Here is a 21146-nt window from a genome sequence, read left to right as displayed (position 1 = left end):
GTACGTTTTGATGTTGTTCCACGCCTACAGTTTTAAGCCGACTCCGAGCGGCAGATATTTTTTATGAGGAGCTTTTTCATGGCAGAAATACATTCGGAGGCTTGCTATTGTCTTCCTAGGGGCGACCGCTATCAGAAAAAACGTTTTCTTCATTTTGGTGTTTCATATACGGAGATTCGAACCTACGTTCTCACTGAATTCCGAATGGTAGTCACGCACCAACCCCTCTTACAAAATAGCTGAATTTAGCTTAGCAGTTTCTAAATGTAAAGCACTAAAGAGCCAACGGATTTTTAATACAATTTATATTAAAATATTAAATTTCTTATGAAAGACCAGGATTTATTGGTTTAAAAGCAAAAACTACTGATGATTTTTATAAAGGGTTATTCAAAAGTGACGGTATCTTTTTTATATTATCTTAGTCATTTGGCAAGTAGACAGACGTAAAATTTTACACGAAAGAATAACGTGTTAAAATTACTGAAACTTATAGAAAGGGTCAATCTTTAAGAACAATCGCAAACTTCAAGTTTTTCGATGAAATGAGTCGACAATTTAAAGGTTGTTGAAAAAATTTCAAGAAACTGGTTCTGTCGAGGATAGAAAAAGTACTGGAGAATATTGCTGCTGGAGCGCAAACATCGATATCTCGACGTTCTCAAAAATTAGGCATTCATGAATCGACAGTTTAGCGAAGTTTACCTGCAGACATATTCGTGGTGGACATTTCAATGATGTAATTTTTCACATATGTATAATTGTTAAGAGCCATATTTTTAATAAAAATAGTGAAATCAGAAATAATCTAATTTTTTACATGTTTTATTTTAAAACAACATCTAGGCGCATGTTTTGAAAGACCCTTTAATTTGTAGCTAGACATTTTCGCTGACTATGTATTGTCAATATATATGCATAGTAAAACCTCGATGTAGCAAGGTTTTGGCATGAAAAAAACTCATTTTTTAACCTCTCTGCATAAGAAATTCATAGAAAATTTAAAGCACACAACCTTTTTTCTTCTGTCAGTTTTGTGCTTTAAACATTTAAATCTACTAACTACCCTTTTTAATAATCATTCCTGTAAGTTCTAAATTTTATTATAAGTCTCTGAAGATAATAATGCCATTTAAACTTCATCCAATTTATGCTGTTCCACAAATAGATCGACCTACAAATCTATGCTGTCTCCGAACGGCAGATGGTTTTTATAAGTAGCCTTTTCATGGCAGAAATTCTCTTGGAGATTTCCCAATACCTGCCGAGGGGATAGCGATATTAGAAAACATATTTTCGTATATCGAATAATAGTCACACAAAAACCCATTCGGCTACAGCGGGCCCTCATTTAAACTTTGACTCACTGTAAAAAAATTGTAATGAGGTGGAGCTGAGTGCTTTGGGAATTTGACTACAATGCAAAGGTGATGTGCTTCCATTTGTTTTGGTTGAGGCTATGTGTGGTAATAACGAAACAATGGTCCCTTCCGTGCAATTTCGCTATATAGAAGTTTCACTGTATATTCATACTATAACACCTACGTCACTCATGGACACCAATATTTAAATCTCTATTTAACTAAGTATGTATGTACAAATGTGGTATTAAAAATTTGACGGCTTGCAAATTTCTTTAAAAAAGTACTTAACCCTTGAAAAACCGCACAAACAAATTGTATGTGCATATGTTGGCATACATGTGTAAATACATACTATATGCATATAAGTATGTGTGTAAGACTTTCTAATTTCTTCCATGCTCTGCACTGAGATATTGCCAGTCCACGCTCAGTTGCCCATTTTTCTTTTTGCTATTCGAATTAGCAATTTAAATAAAGCGTGGAATTAGTAGTTGTCTTCTTTGTTTTCGGCTTCAAGACGAAAGAAAACAATTAAGTGCTTCAATTTGCTCGCACTTTGCCCGCTTATGTGCCGTCTATTCATAATTCAGTTTCATTCTTTTTCATTCCATTCTTGCTTCACTCATTTAGAATGTGGGTTGGGTCTCGAATGATTTTAAATAAATTTTCTTTTTTTTTTTTCATTCTTAAATGAATGCTGAGCAGAAGTTAAAATGAAAAACGACGATAAGAAGGTACAAACAATTCTTGATTGCAAATACAACATTTATTGTGATGACGTCAGTGCGTGTAGCAATGTGAATGGTCGATTTGCCTACCTGTTGAATTCATTATGCGGTATTTTTTATATAGGTACATTATCGGAAGTTTTCAATATTCTGATACTTAGTTAGGCTCAGTGTTTTCTTTGATAACAGCCAGTGAAGTAATATTCGAAGACATTTAATTATAACAGCATTACAGCAATCACATTGAAGTTCCAAAAATATAAGAATTACGCATTCCTATGCCGTTTATATGTATACACACATATACATGCACATACAAGAAATCTCTTCAAACACCTAGTAGTAAATATTCTTCATTTTGCATTGTCTGCCCGACTGAACACTTCATCATGCCATCAATTGATTACATAAATAAAGTATTTAAATTTGGTTAAGTTTGCTAGCCGCCATCAATGGTCGCTAATATCCTATAAAGACAATACCAAAACAATAAATCTACAAAAATGTAACAAAGAGTTCCATTCGTAGGGTATAGTTCTCTGCTCATTCTTATTCATATTCTAGCAACTCTTTCGAAACTCATCCAATGACTCTTTTATGTTGATGATTGAATTGTATTGCCTGACAAGGAAATTTAAAACATAACAAGCCGTTTAATCAGGTTTCATTTATTTTGAGTAGGTACGGTCACGGGGACTAGTAGTGCAACTGTATGTATAGCTAAGGGCTGGATAAGTAGCTGCAACAAAGACATTTGCTAGATATCCAAAAAAACATCCATACAACAACCCTTCGGCCCGACCGATTACCGAATGAGCTTAAGCTACTTGCATCGAGAGCCAATTAACTCATACTGGGATGCTATTCTAGGAAGCTAAGCCACTTGTCGAAAAGCATCTCTACGAGTATAAGCCCACGAAATAAGTTCACAAATACTTACAGCAACATATGGACCTAACCATTTACCGTAGAGAGTGAGGTTCAGCTCACTAGACGGTGCTAGTCATTGGGGCGGCAGGCATTGGTCGCGGAAAAGTCCGAAATTCGTGGAGCTGACTGGCATGAAAATGTCGGTCAGTAGTCTCCTATGCTAACGATTGTTTGATAGTGACGCCCGGCAATGACATAGATGGATTGTGTTCCAAAGGAACGATTATGTCGCCAGCCTTTCTCGCTTTTTCACTGCGAACTTTCCCCCACTAAATTGGCGACGGCCCTCTTTACCACCTGAACGAAGGAGGCCAAACTGCAGTTAAAGATGCAAGTTGGAGCCACACCAATACCGATCATAAACAACCCCAAAATTGTGGAGCTCACCTTCTTCAACTGTTTGCTCTCCTTCTCAGCGCATACAACCGCAATTTCCACTAAGAATCAAACCCTCCAAAAGATCTTCAAATCGCTTTTCGGTAGCACTTGAGACAAGGACACGTAAATGTTGCTAGCAACATTTAATTCAATTGGCCGAGTCGGTTCTGAATTATGCCAGTGTCTCCCCTGCAACATCTCCATAACTAGGCGACCATGTTCCCGATTAAGAAGTACAGTAAGATGGCAGTAGTACTGGATTAGACAGTTCACCGAATACACATTTATCGGTAGTCTCTTACCACCTTCCTAAACTGCCGACCTCCGAATGCCGTCATCGGAGTCCAACCACCACCAATCGCAGAGGAAGGGCTTCAGCTGCCAGATGAGATCCGCTTAACTTAAGCTCAATTACATTCTGGATATTGTAGCAGGTTAAACTCCTACCCATCCACAATCGAACTTGACATACTCAATATATGTATGTCCGTCATGTGAAGATACCTCGCGCGATACGGACCACCTATTCACATGCCCCTTTAAGTGCGCTCATCTAACACCCCGTCTACTTTTAGACCCAACTCGTCGAAACAGCACATTTCCTGTGTGTACCTGGACTATACCGTACCATAAGAGCTTAAGTCACAGTCATATGTATCGACTATTACCTATTATAAACGAAGTGCTTCAGCAGGATTATGTGACCCACATGGCAACTCTGCAGCTAGGGCTAGTATACTGGCATGTGAAGGTACCCCGCACGACACTAACCACCTCTTCACATGCCCCCTCAAACCGACTCATCTAACCCCCCTCTCCCTCTGGACCCAACCTGTCGAAACTGCATGTTTCCTGGGCCTACCCCTAGATGAGCTAGACGAAGATGACCGGTGATATGCCTACACTGGCAGGGCTACCTATGCTGTTAAAACAACAACAACTCTGCAGCCAACTGTCTTCTGAATAGTTGTAGATAAAACTCATACTTAGGCAGAAACCAAAGGCTGCCTTTCATCACATAATTCATGTCTTCACATATTCGAAAGTAAAAAACTAATTCAATTAACACCTCTCTCCCATTTTGACCCATCAAAACAATAGTTTTTTTTTACTCTGAAGCAGACTTGGCGGCCGCCGTAGCCAAATGGCTTGGCGCGTGACTACAAAGTTTTTCCTAGTAGTGTTCGGCAGGCAATGGCAAGCCACCGAGAGTATTTCTGCCATGAAAAAGCTCCTCATAAAACATATTTACCGTTCGGAGTCGGTTTAAAACTGCGGGCTCCCCCTTTTGTGGAACAACATCAGGACGCACGTCAAAAATAGGAAACGAACTCGGCCAAGCACCCAAAAAGGGTATAGCTGCAATTATATGTGTATATAGTAATATAATATAATAGTATACTATAGTATTTATTGAGAAAATATGTTTATCAGAACCATGCTAATATTTTCAAAACTGGGTGGCATTTGGTAATTAGTATGACTAGTGGCAGAGTGTATTTGACCACGACATATCGTCAGTAGCTTCTGGGTATGAGGCGAATTTTTTTTAAAGCCGAAATTTTTTCCAAAAACTCTCAATATTTGACATAAAATTTCTCCAATATTTTACGGAATACTTGAACTCCTACATACATTTTAAAGATCACTTTAGGTAAACTGTATTCTCCAGTATTCAAAGAGGGCACATAATGCGCCATTCCTTCACACTTTACCACATCGGACGAATTATGTGTGCTGCAGGCAGCAATTACTAGTTGAATTTGAACAAGCTAAATGCTCTTGAAATTTATTATAGCTGTGTATGTAAATATGATGTTGCCATCAGTGCCTACAATTGCGAACTTGCATATATGATCCATACTTACATCCATCCATACATACATACATATGTGTGTACAATTTAAAGCTCTAAACGCTACACTTTCCTCTCCCTCTAACTCGACTTGCATATAATAAAGTAACTGCCACTGCTAAAAGACATTGGAATTTTCTATTTTTATTTGCACTCATTCCGTTTCTTGCGGTTTTCGCATGTTGCACAGCCGCAACTGCATATGATTGATTGTAGATATGTAAAATGTATTTAAAGTCACGCAAACAAAAACATTTTATATAGTCACATAGAAATATGTGCATATGTATGCGTCTATGTTTCTTCTTTCAACTAACTAATTGCAATTCTCCAACATTCCATTCATCAAACAAAAACAACGCACCACTCACCGGATCGAACCGAAAACCACACACATTTTGCCAATCCGAATATGAATGCGAATATTTAGTGTGTAAAGACCGTGACGAGAAGCTAAAGTTGGCACGGGAGCGTCAAAATGAGGAAAGACAAAGGAAAATCGAAGAGCTAAAAGCGCAAGCGGAAGCCGCGCAACGATATCGCGAACAAAAGGAAGAGGAACGTCGCCGCCGCATAGAGGAGATAAGACAACGCGACACGGAGAAGAGACATCAAGTCGAAGAACGTAAACGCGCTATATCTGAGGCGGAAAAGGAGCGTCGCGAATATATATTGCGGAAGAATCAGGTATGAAAAGAGTGGCAAGCAAACTAATAATACAAGTGTTGTTGCACTTGCATTGGCCGAATTTGTTGCAGGTGAAATGTATGCATTAAGTAATGTGTATGAATTTCTTTGCTTTGTAGGAACGCGAATCCCGCTTGGAAATAAAGAAAGGACCCCGCAGTACAGTGGCCTTTGCCTTTGGCTCATCTACACCACGCCTACTAGAGCCCGATTTTGGACTGGTATCGCCAAGCACTTATTTGGGCCACCGACGGTGAGTAATTAGAGCGAAAAATATTAAAAATAATATAATTGGTTACGAAGCCCTTATCAAAAAATTTAGGTTGAATCTCTCGCAGAATGGCGAGATATTGGATCGAAATACATGTTTTTACACTTGATTTTCAAATTGACATGTCTTGCAAAGGTAATAGGCGCAGGGTGTACGCGAGCTCATCCTTCTATTTGTGGCGTGTATCTTGATGTTGTTCCACAAATGCATGGACCTACAGTTTCAAACCGATATCCATCCTATGCTGCTTTATAAGAACTCCCAACTAAAAGAAACCTAGTTTTAAAGTATAATATTTAAACGAATTAAGTTGAAGTTACCGGTTTTATTTTTCCACGGTCACCGTTATTCACAGATCATAGCCTAGTAGTAGAAAACCTCACATACGTCTCTCATTGTCCCAAACACTTGCCCAGTTACACTTCAAAGTAGATGCAACATGGCATACATTGATCTCGGAATTAAGACAACACCAGCTGTTAATATTCTTCCGACGATTAAAACAATTTAAGTACTATATGTTAAAAAAAAACAATTTCCGTTGCTGAGTGTAAATAAAGGGTATTTCAAAAGACACGCCTAGATGATGTTTGAATCTAAAACATGTAAAAATTCAGATTCTTTCAGGTTTAACTATTTTTATTCAAAATACGGCTCTTAACAATTATATGTGAAAATTTACATCATCCACTATGTGCACGCCTACAAGCTGTCATACAAGAATTAATATTTTCAAGGACTCGCTCACACATCGCATTGAGTTCAGCATGAATTTTGTGTCAGCTCCGGAATCGGTGTTGGCTTATTCGCTTTACTTTTCAAAAAACCCCACAAAACGTACTTTAGTGGAGTGAAATCGCATGATCTAGGTGCCCAGTTTATGACACCATTACATGACACTAATCGACCGACATTCCCATGGCAGCCGGTTCTACGTTACCGGAATGACTCGGGTTTTCCCCGACCAAGGGCTGCCGCCCAGTCAACTAGCCCTGTCTAGTGTACCGTATCCCACTAACCGACCGAAAAACTTAGATCGCAATAATACAACGTTTTCCTGTGCTGCCTGCCTTGTGGCTCCATCCTGTTAAAAATAAAGATCGTCTATGTCTATTTCTTCAAGCTCAGGCCACAAATCTTCAATCACTAGCCCAAAATCCACACCAAACAGTATATTTTAGAGAATGTAAAGATTTTTCTGAATTATTCGAGAGTTTTCTTATCTCCAGATTTCGTTTCTTAACAAATTCATTCAGTGTGAAATGAGCTTATCACTAAAGATGATTTTGCGTGAATAACCAGCATCATGTTCAACGAACCAATTTACGAAATTTCTGTGTTGATAATGGTCTGCTGGTTTCAATTACTGTGTTAATAGAATTTTATAAGGATGCAAATGCAAATCTTTATGTAAAATCCGCCAAACAGTCGATTCATAAATGCCTAAGTGTTGACAACATCTATATATTGATGTTGAAGATTGTTCAGCACACAGCAGTGATATGGTATTCTTAATAGAGCATCCAGTTTTCGGTCGGCCAGTGTTTTTTCTATCCTCGACAAAACCAGTTTCTTGAGATCCAATCTCATTCGGACGATTATTTCTATCAAAACAATCACGAATTTTGCCATATGTTGTTCTTAACGATCGACTATTTTCATAATAAGTTTCAATAATTTTAACGCGTTGTCAAATATGACATAACAAAAAAATACCGTCTAGGAATTATTCACTACTGACATATAGGGATCACTTTTGCATTAGCCTTTATAAAAAGTTTTTAGTAATAGCGGTGGAAACTCTGCAAACAGTGCCTAAAGTAAGGGCATATGCTAAGATGATAGGGTTTTGTGCTGATTCGAGCTTTTATTCATAGTTTCTGGAATCATTTTTCTTTTAACAGTAGGCAACGAGTCGGGGACAAGTCACTTCCACTCGGCTACGACTACCGTAGATTATTTGAAAAACAAAAGATAGCTTTGTTTTTAAAAAGTCTTGTTGTTTCCTTTGGAACTCGCCTTATCTGTTAAGCTCGTATCCAGAGTTCAGAGTCCAAATTTCATTCTTAGATAAGTGTTGCTGCAGCCAAATAGATTTGAGCGTGTGAACATTCAGTTGGTTCGACTTCGAAAACCTCATGAAAACTATAGAACAAGTTGGTCTTAATAGCGATTGCTTTCAGCAGGCAATGACAAACCCACGAAAAAGCTTCTCATTTATTGGACAACATCGAGATGAGATACATACCATAAAATGGAAAAGTGGTGCGGGAGAATTATACGTATATAAACATCCACACATGTATATAAAAGGTGTTCCAATAAGAGGTGTTATTTTGATATTCAAAGAAAAATGCTATTTTTTAATATAAATGAGCGGATGTTTATTTTATTATAAAGAGAAAGGCATGCTGTTAATAGTATAAATTAACATTAGGCAAATTACCACCACGACCACGCTTACAGGACAATATCCTGTTGGCGCAGACCTTCTCTTTCTCGTGGCCCCAAAGAAAAAACTCACAAGGTGTTAAATCTCAAGATCTCGGTGACCAATCGTGATAACCTCTTCGAGAGATAACACGGTCCGGAAACTTTTCCCGTAAAAGATCAATGGTTTCGTTGCTTGTGTGGCACGTAGCGACGTCTTGTTGAAAATAAACGTTGTCCAGATCAATACCATCTAATTCCGACCATAAAAAATCGTTAGTCATCTCTCGATAACGCAATCCTATTCAAAATAACACCTGTTATTGGAAAACCCTTTATATACAAAGATTCGGAATTTAGGGAAATTTTATTATGATTACCATATTCAAAAAGTTAAAGTGCTAACTAAAGAAAAAACGCCGCGATTTTTCTTTGCACAACTCGATTAAAAATTGGTATGAGTTCACAAGGCACTATTTTTAAGGTGAAAGGCTAGCAAATACATATAATAATATTATTATTTATTTTATTACTTTTTTTTTTTAAATCATAAAATTTGTGTTTGTGCATATTTATGAGTATTTTTCTTTCTGCTCTTCTAGATCGACGTCGATCACTAATGTTACTGGTGCTTCATTATCACGTCGTAGTTCCGAACGTGAACTGACCGACAGTGGTGCCAAGAAGCGTGCAACATCGGCCGGTGGCACAGATCGGCATGAAGGTAAGTGTTGCTACAAACTCACACTCACTTCCACGTACCACGTTTCAGGCTGTAAAGCACACAAGTTAGTAAAAGAACTCACGGAACCACAAAAACACAATGCAATGGTGACCGCATTCAGCTGAATGTGTACTTGTATTAGAAAGTAACAATTTGTTGCGTCACGGCACCATACAAAAGTGTGTTACTTACTTTCACACTTTAATAAGTTTTGTTGTTATTAATGATTTTTAAAATTTATTTTGCAGTTAAGAAAGAGTTTTATGTTTATTTCTTACTTGTGCGTATATTTACAATCTTAGTTTTTATTTATCTGCATTTACGTATAATTATGTGCGTGTGTGCATTGAAATAATTTTTGTATTTTCTGTATTACCTTTGACGTAAATATTTCAAGCCTTTTATTTTGAATTAGTATCCACTGTGAATTTGCTCCTTTTTACTACTTCCTTTACACTTCCAAGTTATGAATATGCCAAATCATTAAATATTTATATACATATAGGCCATCATTTGCATATTTGCTTGCTGGTTTACAGCCAATGAGCGTGAAATACCGAAGTATTGAGATGGTTTTCAGTTTGAAAATTCTTAATTTTTTGCCATTTTCGTACAACAGAAACACATGCTCTTCGAATAGTTTTGTTTTAAATTGTTTATGTATCAGTACACACAGAGCAAAAGTGTGCACGACATTAGACCTCTTACCCACTGATTCGTCATCTCAGGACAATAGCATGCATTCATTGAAGCAGTCAGCCAATCAATAACTCCCGTTTAAACATCAACACGTTCATTTATATGTACTTTACTTTTCAATCTTTTTTATAAACTATCTGAAGGTCATCAGTATTTGTATAATTTAACATTTGCGCATGCAGTTACACACATATATATATACACTTTTGTATATAATTGTTTGTATTATATGCTCGTATCATGAAAAAATATAAACAAACCAAAAAACAAAACAAAAAACATGAATAAAATATGCAATCACCTTATGTACAAATACAATACAATCAATACACCACACAGATCATCGCCGTAAGTCATCATCAATGTATGAAGTTTTCAATTGGGGATATTCGAACGATGAACCACCCAAGCGTTTTTCGCTATCCATTGTTGGCAGTGAAATCAATATTGATGATCCCCCAACAGCAGCAACTGCAGGCAATTCGCGCACTTCTGCCCATCATCACCCACAGCGTCAGCATCAGTATAGCAATAATGCGAACGTGCACAGACAAAATGTTGCAATAGAGACCGCAAAAACAGCCACAGCAGCAGCAACTACTACAGCAGCTGGCAATACCAGTCAAGCAGCAGCAGTATCGGCATTTAATTATTCTAGTAAGACGGGTGAGGCAGTGTCCCACAAATCCAAGAGATGATTTACCACTCTGCTCTGCTCGAATGCTCAGAATGTTTTACATTTTTTTTTTGTTATTTTGTTAGAATTTTCTATTAGTAGATAGTCCAGTCGGTAGTGCGCTTCCGAAATTGTTGATCTTAAAATTATATTTATAGGGATGGTAATTATTAAAAAACTAAAAAATCCACACGGAATAACTATTGGTGGAACTTTATGTAATCGTTTCCTGTGTATTTTATTTCCTGTTTGATTTTTTTTTTCTGAATTTTTTATTTTTCAATTATTAAATGAATTCTATTTTATGTTCAAGAATAATGACGGTTTTCGATTTTAATTATACGGTGTTTATTCTTCTCGTAAAGCAATATTTAAACATCTTATCATTCAAATTTGCCATAAGATTGTATTATTAGTTTCAAACAAAACATTTTGTTTTTTTTAATAAAATAAAATTCGAGTGTCAATAATTATTATTGATCAAAAAATGAAAGTTTAAAACAATCATTATTCGTTTTAATTATTAAATACTACTTGGAAAAGTAAAAATCAATTTATTATTATTTTCGAACGAAAAGAACTGAATAAAAAATATTCATTTTTCTTCGGCAAACAATAAAAAAGAAATAAAGAAATGTTGATAGCCAAGCGTAATAAAAAAAATATGTTAGTTCGAAAATAGAGAAATTTCTATATAAAAAAAGAAAAACAAATGTATTATTTTCGAGCAAGAAATGACGGGAAATAAAATCACGTACATTTTTTTCTTATCGTAATATAAACAAAAAAATATATTTAACAAAATGAAAATTTACGTTCATAATTATTCGCGTTAAAAAGATGTCAGCCACGAAACTGTCATTCCAAAAAAAAGTCAAATGACTTAATTATTTAAACAAACATTTCTTATTTTGATTTGATAAAAAAAACATGATATTTACCATCCCTGTAATACCCGTGATAATTGACATTTTTTATTATTGTAATTTGACCGTTTAAAACTTTTCTAAATTTTTTTGTTAGTTTGAACGCTTACGTGCAAAAATATTGTTACAATAGACATATTTACAATGATAAAAATTATTTGCCATATTCGATTTTTTTACAAAAAAATGAAATCTCAGCACGGATCTTCTACAAGTGCAATTCTGTCCTTTTTTGGGGCTACCAAATAAGTTAGTTAACAAACGTGGCGTAACCCGACTGGACTAATTAATTAAATTTTTTACCCTCATAACCACAAATCAACTTTTTGTGTTTTTTAAATTTGTTCGTTTTCTTTTTATTTTTTTTAATGGAATATGCAACTACAGTAAAACATTTTTTAATAATTTAACTATCCACTTTAGTTTTCAAGAAAAAGTACTATCATACAAATAACCTGGCATGATTATTTTTTTTAATGCTAGTATACCCAATGCATGCTCTGTTATAGTAATGTTGTTCGTTGAGTCGATTTAAAAGTGACTCCCTACACATATAATATCACTCAAGAGGCTAAGGAAATGCATTCGAACTTGCCTCTGAAGTTACACTTTGAAGAAATGGTACTGATAAAGGCAAACGCGTCCTAAGAAAAACGCAATGGTTTCCTTCTCTTAATTTCTTTATTTTGTTTTTGCATTTTAGCTGTAATGCTGTGTGGCATGCTCGCTCGCATAAAGTATATATGTACATAAGTGCATACCTACGTAAACACATGTAGTGCAAATAATAAGCTGATTTTGCTGCTTTGCGCCTTTTACCCTTTTTTTTTTGTCGACATTGTACTTTCTTAGATCGCGTTCGTACAGAGAAATTTTAGTCGGTGCAACTTTCCGTATTCTACTTTGGTGTTGGCATCGAGTTCAGAAAAGATGGGCATGGTGTGTTTCCTGGTGCATTCTATAGAATCTAAAGTATATTTACTTCTTCCATATCTTAGTTGTTGATATTTACTTTTTCCAACGGTAAATTAAATTTTGTGATTTGCTTAAATTGTAACCAGTTTTAATTTCCTGCTGGTAAAAATTGTTTCTATCTATCTATCTATCTCAACTATCAGCTTCCCCTCAAATCGAAATATCACTGCTCTTCAATTTCCTCTACTTTGCTGGAGTTTTGCTTCGCGAGTGCAACTATTATTGAAAAATTTTCTTCAAAAACAGAAAAAAGCGATTACATCGACATCTGAGTCTGGTTCTGCAACTAAAGCCCGAAGAGGCAGAATAAAAATCAGCATTAAATCTGTTGATGAAATAATCAATTTCACTTGAGTTTAAATTCTTAAGTTAATGTTTTGCTTTAGTTTTTCTATGGTCATATAGTTTCTCTCAATCAATTTTGAGTTAATATTATTAACACATTTTTAAAGCTCAACACTTTTCCTTAATTCCGTTGGTGCCCTAGGGCGACCACTTTAATCGCCACTGGTCTACAGTCAACAACAACATTCAGAAGAGCGAAAATACAAAGCGTGTTGCCCGAGTACGGGTGACTCGATACCCTTCCACTTTCTTTGTCGCTCTCACGCCAACAACTTGTGAGTTGCCGCAACGAATGTTGCCCTGTATGAACGCGATCTTTCAAACGTCTACAATTGAATCGATCAAATAAAATTAACAGAATCATAACAGTACATTTGTACAAATTCATAACAAAATGTAAATATTTATGTATGTGTATACTTACTCAAACAAACTATCTGTACAAACAAAAACACTGTACCACAATTTTACAGACGATAGTGTCGATAGTCATGCAACACAAATCGTGTTTCGAAGTGTAGCCCGCAGAAAAACCGATTTGATGCCGACAATACCCAGCCCCAGGGACGGGCATTACGGTTCCAGATCGTCACTGAGCCACACGCCACGCACCCCAGGTAAGCCAATAAATAATCAAACGACAACAACTAATCAATCAGCCAATCAACAATAATTCATATCCACCAATCCAAAACCCTTAAACAAAGAACAATACATTTAAGTGCATACGCTACATACATACATGCATACACACATATATATATTTTATACATATCAATCCCTGTAAAAAGAACCAAAAACATAAAAATCGCTTCATGAATACAGTTCACATCACTACATATTTTTTCCTACAACAAACAGTCTCGAGATTCATTTTGATTCCTTTAATGATTTTCTTGCCATGTGTCATTTGAAATGGATTATTCTCGCATTAGACTTGATTTAAAGGAAAATTGTTTCTGATTTTTGTTGTGAATATCCCATCCTATCGATTCTAGGGCGTATCAAATCATTTTACTTCGCGCCGGCTTCTTTTTGTCTGTTTGTCTTAATTTTTTTTGTTGTTGTATCAGTTTTTTTGTTTTTATGTTACTATTTTTTAAGTTTGGGTTTTATAATTTTTTTTTTTTTAATATTTATGAAATTTATTGTTTGTGTAATGCTTCTTGGTACTTATCTGCTCTGCGAGCTCCAATTTTATATAACTGAATTGAGTTTTTGAAATACAAGTAAGGGGTGCCACTCTTGTACGTATGTATGTACGAGTTCCTGAAATATTATCTACTAGGGAATTTAGAGTATGGCTGTGTTCGCCGCATTCAATAAGTACAGCAATATTGCGACCCTGTTACTTTTTTGATGTCCTGTTGCTGATAGTCAGCTGAATAGCTGCTGCAATATTTCAGAAGTTATTTCGCGCCGAAAGTATTTTTTGTAAATATGGAAATAAGGATCAATAACTTCGTATCATTTGAACTTAATTTTACGCTAAAACCAATAAATAAACAATATTAAATTTGTAATATAGTATATTTCATCATCACAAAAAAGTAAAAAAGGTAACTGTGATGATTATAAGAAATAATTCTATATAATCAAAGTAAGGGTTTTTGAATTTTGTAGCCTAAAGGCGATGTTTCTAACAATATTTCGTTTTGGAAATTCGCAATTAAAAGACTTGTTTCAAAGTACGAGCATTCTTAATGAAAAAAAACCAATACATTCCCTATGATTTAATACATGTATGACCATATTAAAGAATCTTATTCTTCTTCTTGATTGGCGCGATAACCGCTTAAGTGGTTATGGCCGTGTTTAACAAAGCACGCCACTCGTTTCTTTTTCGTGCTAACCGGCGCCAGTTAGAAAAACCCAGTGAAGCCAAATCCTTCTACACCTGATCTTCCCAACGCAGGGGAGGCCTTCTTCTTCCTTTGCTACCACCAAATGGTACCGCATCGAATACTTTCAGAGCCGGAGCGTTTGTATCCATTCGGCGACATGACCCAGCCAACGAGCCGCAGGATCTTTATTCACTGCGCTATGTCTATGCCGTTGTAGATCTCATACAACTCATCGCTCCATTGTCCAAAAATCTTCCGAAGAATCTTTCTCTCAAACACTCCAAGCGACGCTTCATGGGATATCGTCATCGTCTACGCTTCTGCGCCATACCTTAGGACGGGCATGATGAGAGTCTTGTAGAGTGTTAGTTTCATTCGTCGAGAGAGGACTTTACTACTCAATTGCCTACTTTGTTCAAAGTAACACTTGTTGGCAAGAGAGATTCTACGTTGGATTTCAAAGCTGACATTGTTATCGGTGTTAATGCTGGTTCCGAAGTCTTTTACAGCCTCGAAATCATAACTGTCAGCAGGCAGGAGGTACTTCGTTTCGTCCTCGTTCACCACCAGACCCATTCGCTTTGCTTCAGAAAAAAAAACAAATTTTTCAATTACTCCCGAAATTTTTACAGATTGCATAATTATTTCATTCAATCTTGAACACTATTTTCATTACTAAATTTGATGACGGAATTCTGAAAAAAATCGCCCTTGCGACAATTTTAAGCAATGCTGAAGAAGGTGTGGTCTTGATTCATGAGTGCTAATTGTGAATTATGAACATAGAGTGGAACCATATACTCTACTACTATTATATTATGGCACGTAATATACATCTTTACAAATAAAATATTATTGTATGTAATTGTATTGTATATACTTCATTCGACTCATTTAAATATAAAAAAAATTAGACTAGCAGCTTAGACTCATGCTAAGCTTTCGGCGATCATCGATCACTTACAAGCTTTACTTCGCAACTCTTCAATTAACGGGTTTCAAAACTTATAAAGTCTGCAGTTTAATAATTTCATTTACAAAAGATCAACTCATGCATAAATAATGTTCTTCACGCCGAATATTTGTTGTCGGTAAGCTTCGTGCTATATAGGGTTTTTCAGTAAGCGCGCTTCAACTTTTGAACTTTTTTGAATAAAACACAAACGGTTTGACTTTTTTAACTAATTTCTTTTTTATTATCGAGTTTGAACATATACATTTAAGTATGAAATTCGATTTCTTTTGCATGAGCACCGCGTGTACGTTTTACGAAGTCCAATCGTTGAACCTAATTTTCGACCACTCTTTTGCATAAATCGGCCGAAATTCCAGCAATTTCGCGTTCAATATTGGCTCTGAGCTCACAAATCGTCGCCGGCTTGTTACTGTAGACCAATGACTTCACATAACCCCAAAACGGGACGGCTTGTTAAATGGACCGTAAAATGGCCGTAATGCTCTTAAAGTAGCAGCAACAGAACGATTATTTTCATAAAAAATTTGCACGATTTGCAATCGTTGCTCAAGTGTGTAGCGTTCCATGATGAAATGTACACTAATGAAGTTTACAAATGACAAGCGAAAAATAAAAAAATATTGCGTCGTTCGCCCTCCCTATCGGAAAAAAGTTGAAGCGCACCTATTGAACAACCCTATAGTTTATTCCCGCTCGAATGACGTATTACGACAATGACGAACTTGGTGTGAAGTCCACACATATCCACATTAATTTTCTAAATTTAGCTACTCTGCTCGTTTCGAAAGAATCTTAATTTTTGAAATAGCCTTCTTTACACCATTTGATGTATAGCTGCATTTATTCTTTTCTTTCTTTCTTGAATACTCACTTTTTCACAAATTTTCGCCGCATGTTTTAAGACACTCCTGTATTTCTACAACAATTAAAGTATATCGTCCAACAAAATCAATCGCTTTTTCACTTATACAACTTTGTAGTTTCACTGTGATTATTTACACCAAACCAAAGCAGCAATGTCATATGCCTTGTGTTGTTGTTGTTGTTACGTTAACTCCGCAAAATACCATCTGCACTTAGAGCGCAATATATTTTTGCTATATGTATATATATTTACATGCATAGAGAACATATTTAGATTTTTTCCCCCAATACTTTTAAGTTAATTAGTCTTAAGTATTTTTTAAATTCATAATATTTTGAATTTGCAATTTGTTTATAAATTTTTTGATTACTTTCGAAAACCAAACGTATTTATATTAACACAAATTCAATTCACTCAACTCAAAATTCAATTCAATTCAATTCACTGCTCCTCTCCTGAATCATCATCAACAACAACGACTACAACAATATCATCTACACCATGCAAATACATATATAAAATCCAAAATCAGGACGTGCCTTCTCCATGAGTCGCCTAGATCAATTGGCTCAACCAATTCGTCGCAATGGTGAACACATACGCGCAATACTCGAACGAGAACGTCGCGAACAGATGGAACTCTTGGACGAAACAGAATCGTTGGGTGGCGGACGGCGTCGCGGCAGTAAACCACGACATGGCAGCGGCAGCAGCAGTGCCGGCGCTGGCGGCGGTAGTAGCGCCATGTCTCGCAGCATGACACATCTCGCCGGTGGGCGCACCAAATACTCACTCAGCAGTGCAGGTGGCAGCGTCGGTGGCGGTGGAATGTCCAGCAGCTTTCGTCCGTTGAACGGTGGACAACGCGACACGACCTGTAAGAGTTTGACACAGTTAAACAATTCGTGGTCGAGCACTACACCACGCTCGAATTTGGGCTTACAAACGGCTGCTACTAGAAAGTATCTGCAATCATCATTAGCTTCATCACCATCAGCGATTGGGACTAAACGCAGCCAGCAGCTACTAAATCATCTTACTAACCCCTACCGTTTCGATCCAAACTCATTATTGATCATGAATTCTAGTTTCTCAATAACAACAGGTGTGTGCGTGAAGTTTTTTTTTTTTTTTTTGTTTTATGGTTTTTCTTACTCTTACTCTAATTTAACAACCAAGCAACCAACAGCAAACCAAATCAACCAATCAATAAAACTGCAGATAACTAAACTTACCACTGAATATATCCTTTTGCTAATCCACTTCATGAAAAAAACCACCGAACACCAATTATGTAATTTTCAAATGCTAAATACTGTGTCTCACCTTTCCTTTTCAACTCATTCCTCTCTTACTGTGTTACTCATTCACTGTTGGTCCACTGCATTTGGTCATTCGTTTGAAGTTCTTGTGTGCAACACTACTTGGCACTCACGACTCGTCTTGTTCGCTGTAAACACCCTATCTACTTAAAATTCACCCATTTTAATTCTTGATTAGTTTGCATACATCTATACAAGCATATACTCGTATAAAGCATACTCCTCGCAGTTGTAATCATAGCATTTCACTGTCTACACAAATTAGTTACAATATTCTCAAAAACAAGAAGTTTATTAGTCATCTATCCTATTTGAAAGGACTAAGCTAACCATTAAACAACTTACATGCTATACATACACATTATTACCCACATTATATATAAATACGTATGATGTATTTCATTATTTTAGCTTCTTCTGCGAATTATTGAGCAACATTGAGTTTTTGCAAAAATACATTGTAAACAAATCTCAGTGTTTAAATTTGAGTTATCAAATAATGTACTAAAAATTTGTATTAACTGTTCCATATTTTAGTAATACAATATTTATTTTTGCTCAGTATAAAAACACTATTTTGCTCAATTTTTTATGCTTTAATCTGTTGCTTGGTTCGCATAATAAACGTTGGATTTAATGGTGATTTACAGTTATAATATCTTATTAGTTAATATAACCAATTCTTTGAATAGCTCTTAGTGATAGCATATTGAATTTTCTAAACGTCCCGCTTACATTTTACAGAAAGCTATGCCACTGTACTAGAGCACAGTGCAGTACCTTATCATTTCAATAGCATTACTCGATAATTGTCGGGCTGTGCTTTATGAAATTAAAATTTTAATAACGACTGTAATAGAAGCCTCGTGGGAAAAATAAAAATTGTTGAAGGCATGATTATCTCTTTGGCCCGTAGTCATGTTTCAATCGATACCAATTATACGTTGCAAGGTTGTCCTTCAACCGCCGAAGCAAAACGTCTCACCCATCATTAAAAATTACGTTTATAAATATAAATTATTGACGTATTATGAATAGAATGCTGTGAGCTCTCAAACGTTAGGTCAGGCCAATATCATTTATGCCATTTTTCCCCGCGGTCATCATCTCTACAAAAATATTGAATGATCCTCACCAACATATTCAGTTTACTGTATTCCCAGATTTTATCTAAATATTCTGAGTAATAGTTTGAAATTTTGATGAAAATTTGACGCATTTTCATAAATTTTGTACAAAATTTGAAACCGCGTTATATGGCTTTTGTTATATGAACTATTTTTTTTTTTATAAAAAAATAATCGAAATTAAAAAATAAATAAATAAGTACAGGTATCCCTCGTATAACGCGATAGTTACGTTCCAGAAGAATTGCGCGTTATGTAATTCCGCGTTATCTAAAACATAGTTTTCATATAAATTTGGGGGTTATGTTCCAATAGGTTTTTTTTTTTATAAAATAACAGATGCACATATATAAGGTTGTCAAAAAAGTCTTGCGGTATTTTTATTGAATTTTCAATTGTTCATAAAATTGGTTATAATAATGCGATTTAAGTCAAATATGCGCCGTTTTGTTCGATGATGAGTTCCCAACGAGATGCCAACTTCATAATGCCCCTCTTATAGAAGCTCGCTTCCCTATTGTCAAAAAACTCGGAGAGCCAATTTTCACAGGACTCTCTTGAGGACAACTTCCGACTACCAAGCTCGTTCGCCATGGACAGAAATAGGTGGTAATCACTTGGTGCGAGATCCGGACTATACGGTGGATGCAAAAGAACCTCCCATCCGAGCTCCCGGAGCTTCTGGCGCGTCACCAAAGATGTGTGTGGCCTGGCGTTGTCCTGATGGAAGACAATTCGGCCTCTGTTGATCAAAGATGGCCTCTTCTGCATGAGTGCTGCATTCAAGCGGTCCAGTTGTTGGCAGTACAGGTCCGAATTGAGCGTTTGGCCATAGGGGAGCAGCTCATAGTGGATGATTCCCTGCCAATCCCACCAAACACACAGAAGAACCTTCCTGGCCGTCAATCCAGGCTTGGCCACCGTCTGGGCAGCTTCACCGCTTTTCGACCACGACCGTGTGGGCTTCACGTTGTCGTAAGTGACCCACTTTTCATCGCCAGTCACCATCCGCTTCAAAAACGGGTCGATTTTGTTGCGATTCAGAAGCGATTCGCATGCATCCATACGGGCAAAAATGTTTTTTTGCGTTAAGTCGTGTGGCACCCATACATCGAGCTTCTTTTTGAATCCAAGCTTCTTCAAATGGTTTATAACGGTTTGATGACTCATGCCCAGCTCTTGGCCGATGCTACGGCTGCTACTATGCCGGTCTCTTTCGAACAATTCAGCGATTTTATCGCAATTTTTGACGACAGGCCTTCCGGACCGTGGCGCATCTTCGATCACCTCTGCACCAGAACGAAAACGTTGAAACCATCGTTGTGCGGTGGAAATGGAAACTGTATCGGGTCCATAAACTGGACAAATTTTATTGGCAGCATGAGATGCATTTTTGCCTTTATCGTAGTAGTACTGTAAAATATGCCGTATTTTCTCTTTATTTTGCTCCATGTTTGCGACGCTATAACTCACGAACGACTAAAGCAAACAACAATTAATCAAACACGTGTTAGCACGTGAAAAGAGCTTTCCAAAAAGCTCTAGCGTGAACCGATGCGACGAATACAACTAGAACTACGCGCTTGCAAAGACAATCTTGCGGAAATACCGCAAGACTTTTTTGACAACCTTATATTTCAACTCAATACTAAAGTTCAGACTTTCTTATACAATTAAAAACACAAGATATGAATAATAATACATATGTACATACATATTTTAAAATTCAAAAAACAAAATTTAAATAATTATGTGCACATTAAAAAATCTAAAAACAAATTAAAGGTTTATTAAAAACTTTATTGTTATTCTTCAAACTTCATATGGTAATTAATCTGTTTCACTGTCTTCAAAGATCTTTGCGCGTGGGCGTTTTGGGGTAGCAATAGCTTCATCAGAAGATATTTCTTTAACATAGTTTTCGCTATTGGATAAGAAACTAGTTGTGGGACCTTGTGGTTCTTCTACTGGTTTTATAATTGCAAAATCTGTTATCAGTTTTTGGTGGGTGGTTTTTTTTAGCT

The 21146-nt window shown here is 36.3% G+C and overlaps 1 protein-coding gene across 7 annotated transcripts in view; it reads left to right on the top strand.

Annotated features, from left to right (window-relative positions):
- The window catches only part of LOC128859568 (ensconsin), a 41532-nt gene that overhangs the window by 12849 nt on the left and 7537 nt on the right, over positions 1 to 21146 (top strand). For 2 of the 7 annotated variants that reach the window (XM_054096484.1, XM_054096486.1), the window contains exons 3-8: positions 5686 to 5942; positions 6062 to 6195; positions 9246 to 9367; positions 10406 to 10732; positions 13462 to 13605; positions 17206 to 17550. In XM_054096484.1, coding sequence (XP_053952459.1) covers positions 5686 to 5942; positions 6062 to 6195; positions 9246 to 9367; positions 10406 to 10732; positions 13462 to 13605; positions 17206 to 17550 — 1329 coding nt within the window. The remainder of the gene's footprint in view (positions 1 to 5685; positions 5943 to 6061; positions 6196 to 9245; positions 9368 to 10405; positions 10733 to 13461; positions 13606 to 17205; positions 17551 to 21146) is intronic. The other 5 variants (XM_054096485.1, XM_054096487.1, XM_054096488.1 and 2 more) reach the window with 5 other exon arrangements.

Source organism: Anastrepha ludens, chromosome 4 (assembly GCF_028408465.1).
Source record: "Anastrepha ludens isolate Willacy chromosome 4, idAnaLude1.1, whole genome shotgun sequence".
Taxonomy (NCBI): Eukaryota; Metazoa; Arthropoda; class Insecta; order Diptera; family Tephritidae; genus Anastrepha; species Anastrepha ludens.
Note: the sequence above shows the minus strand (reverse complement) of the source record. Positions and strands in the feature narration are given on the sequence as shown.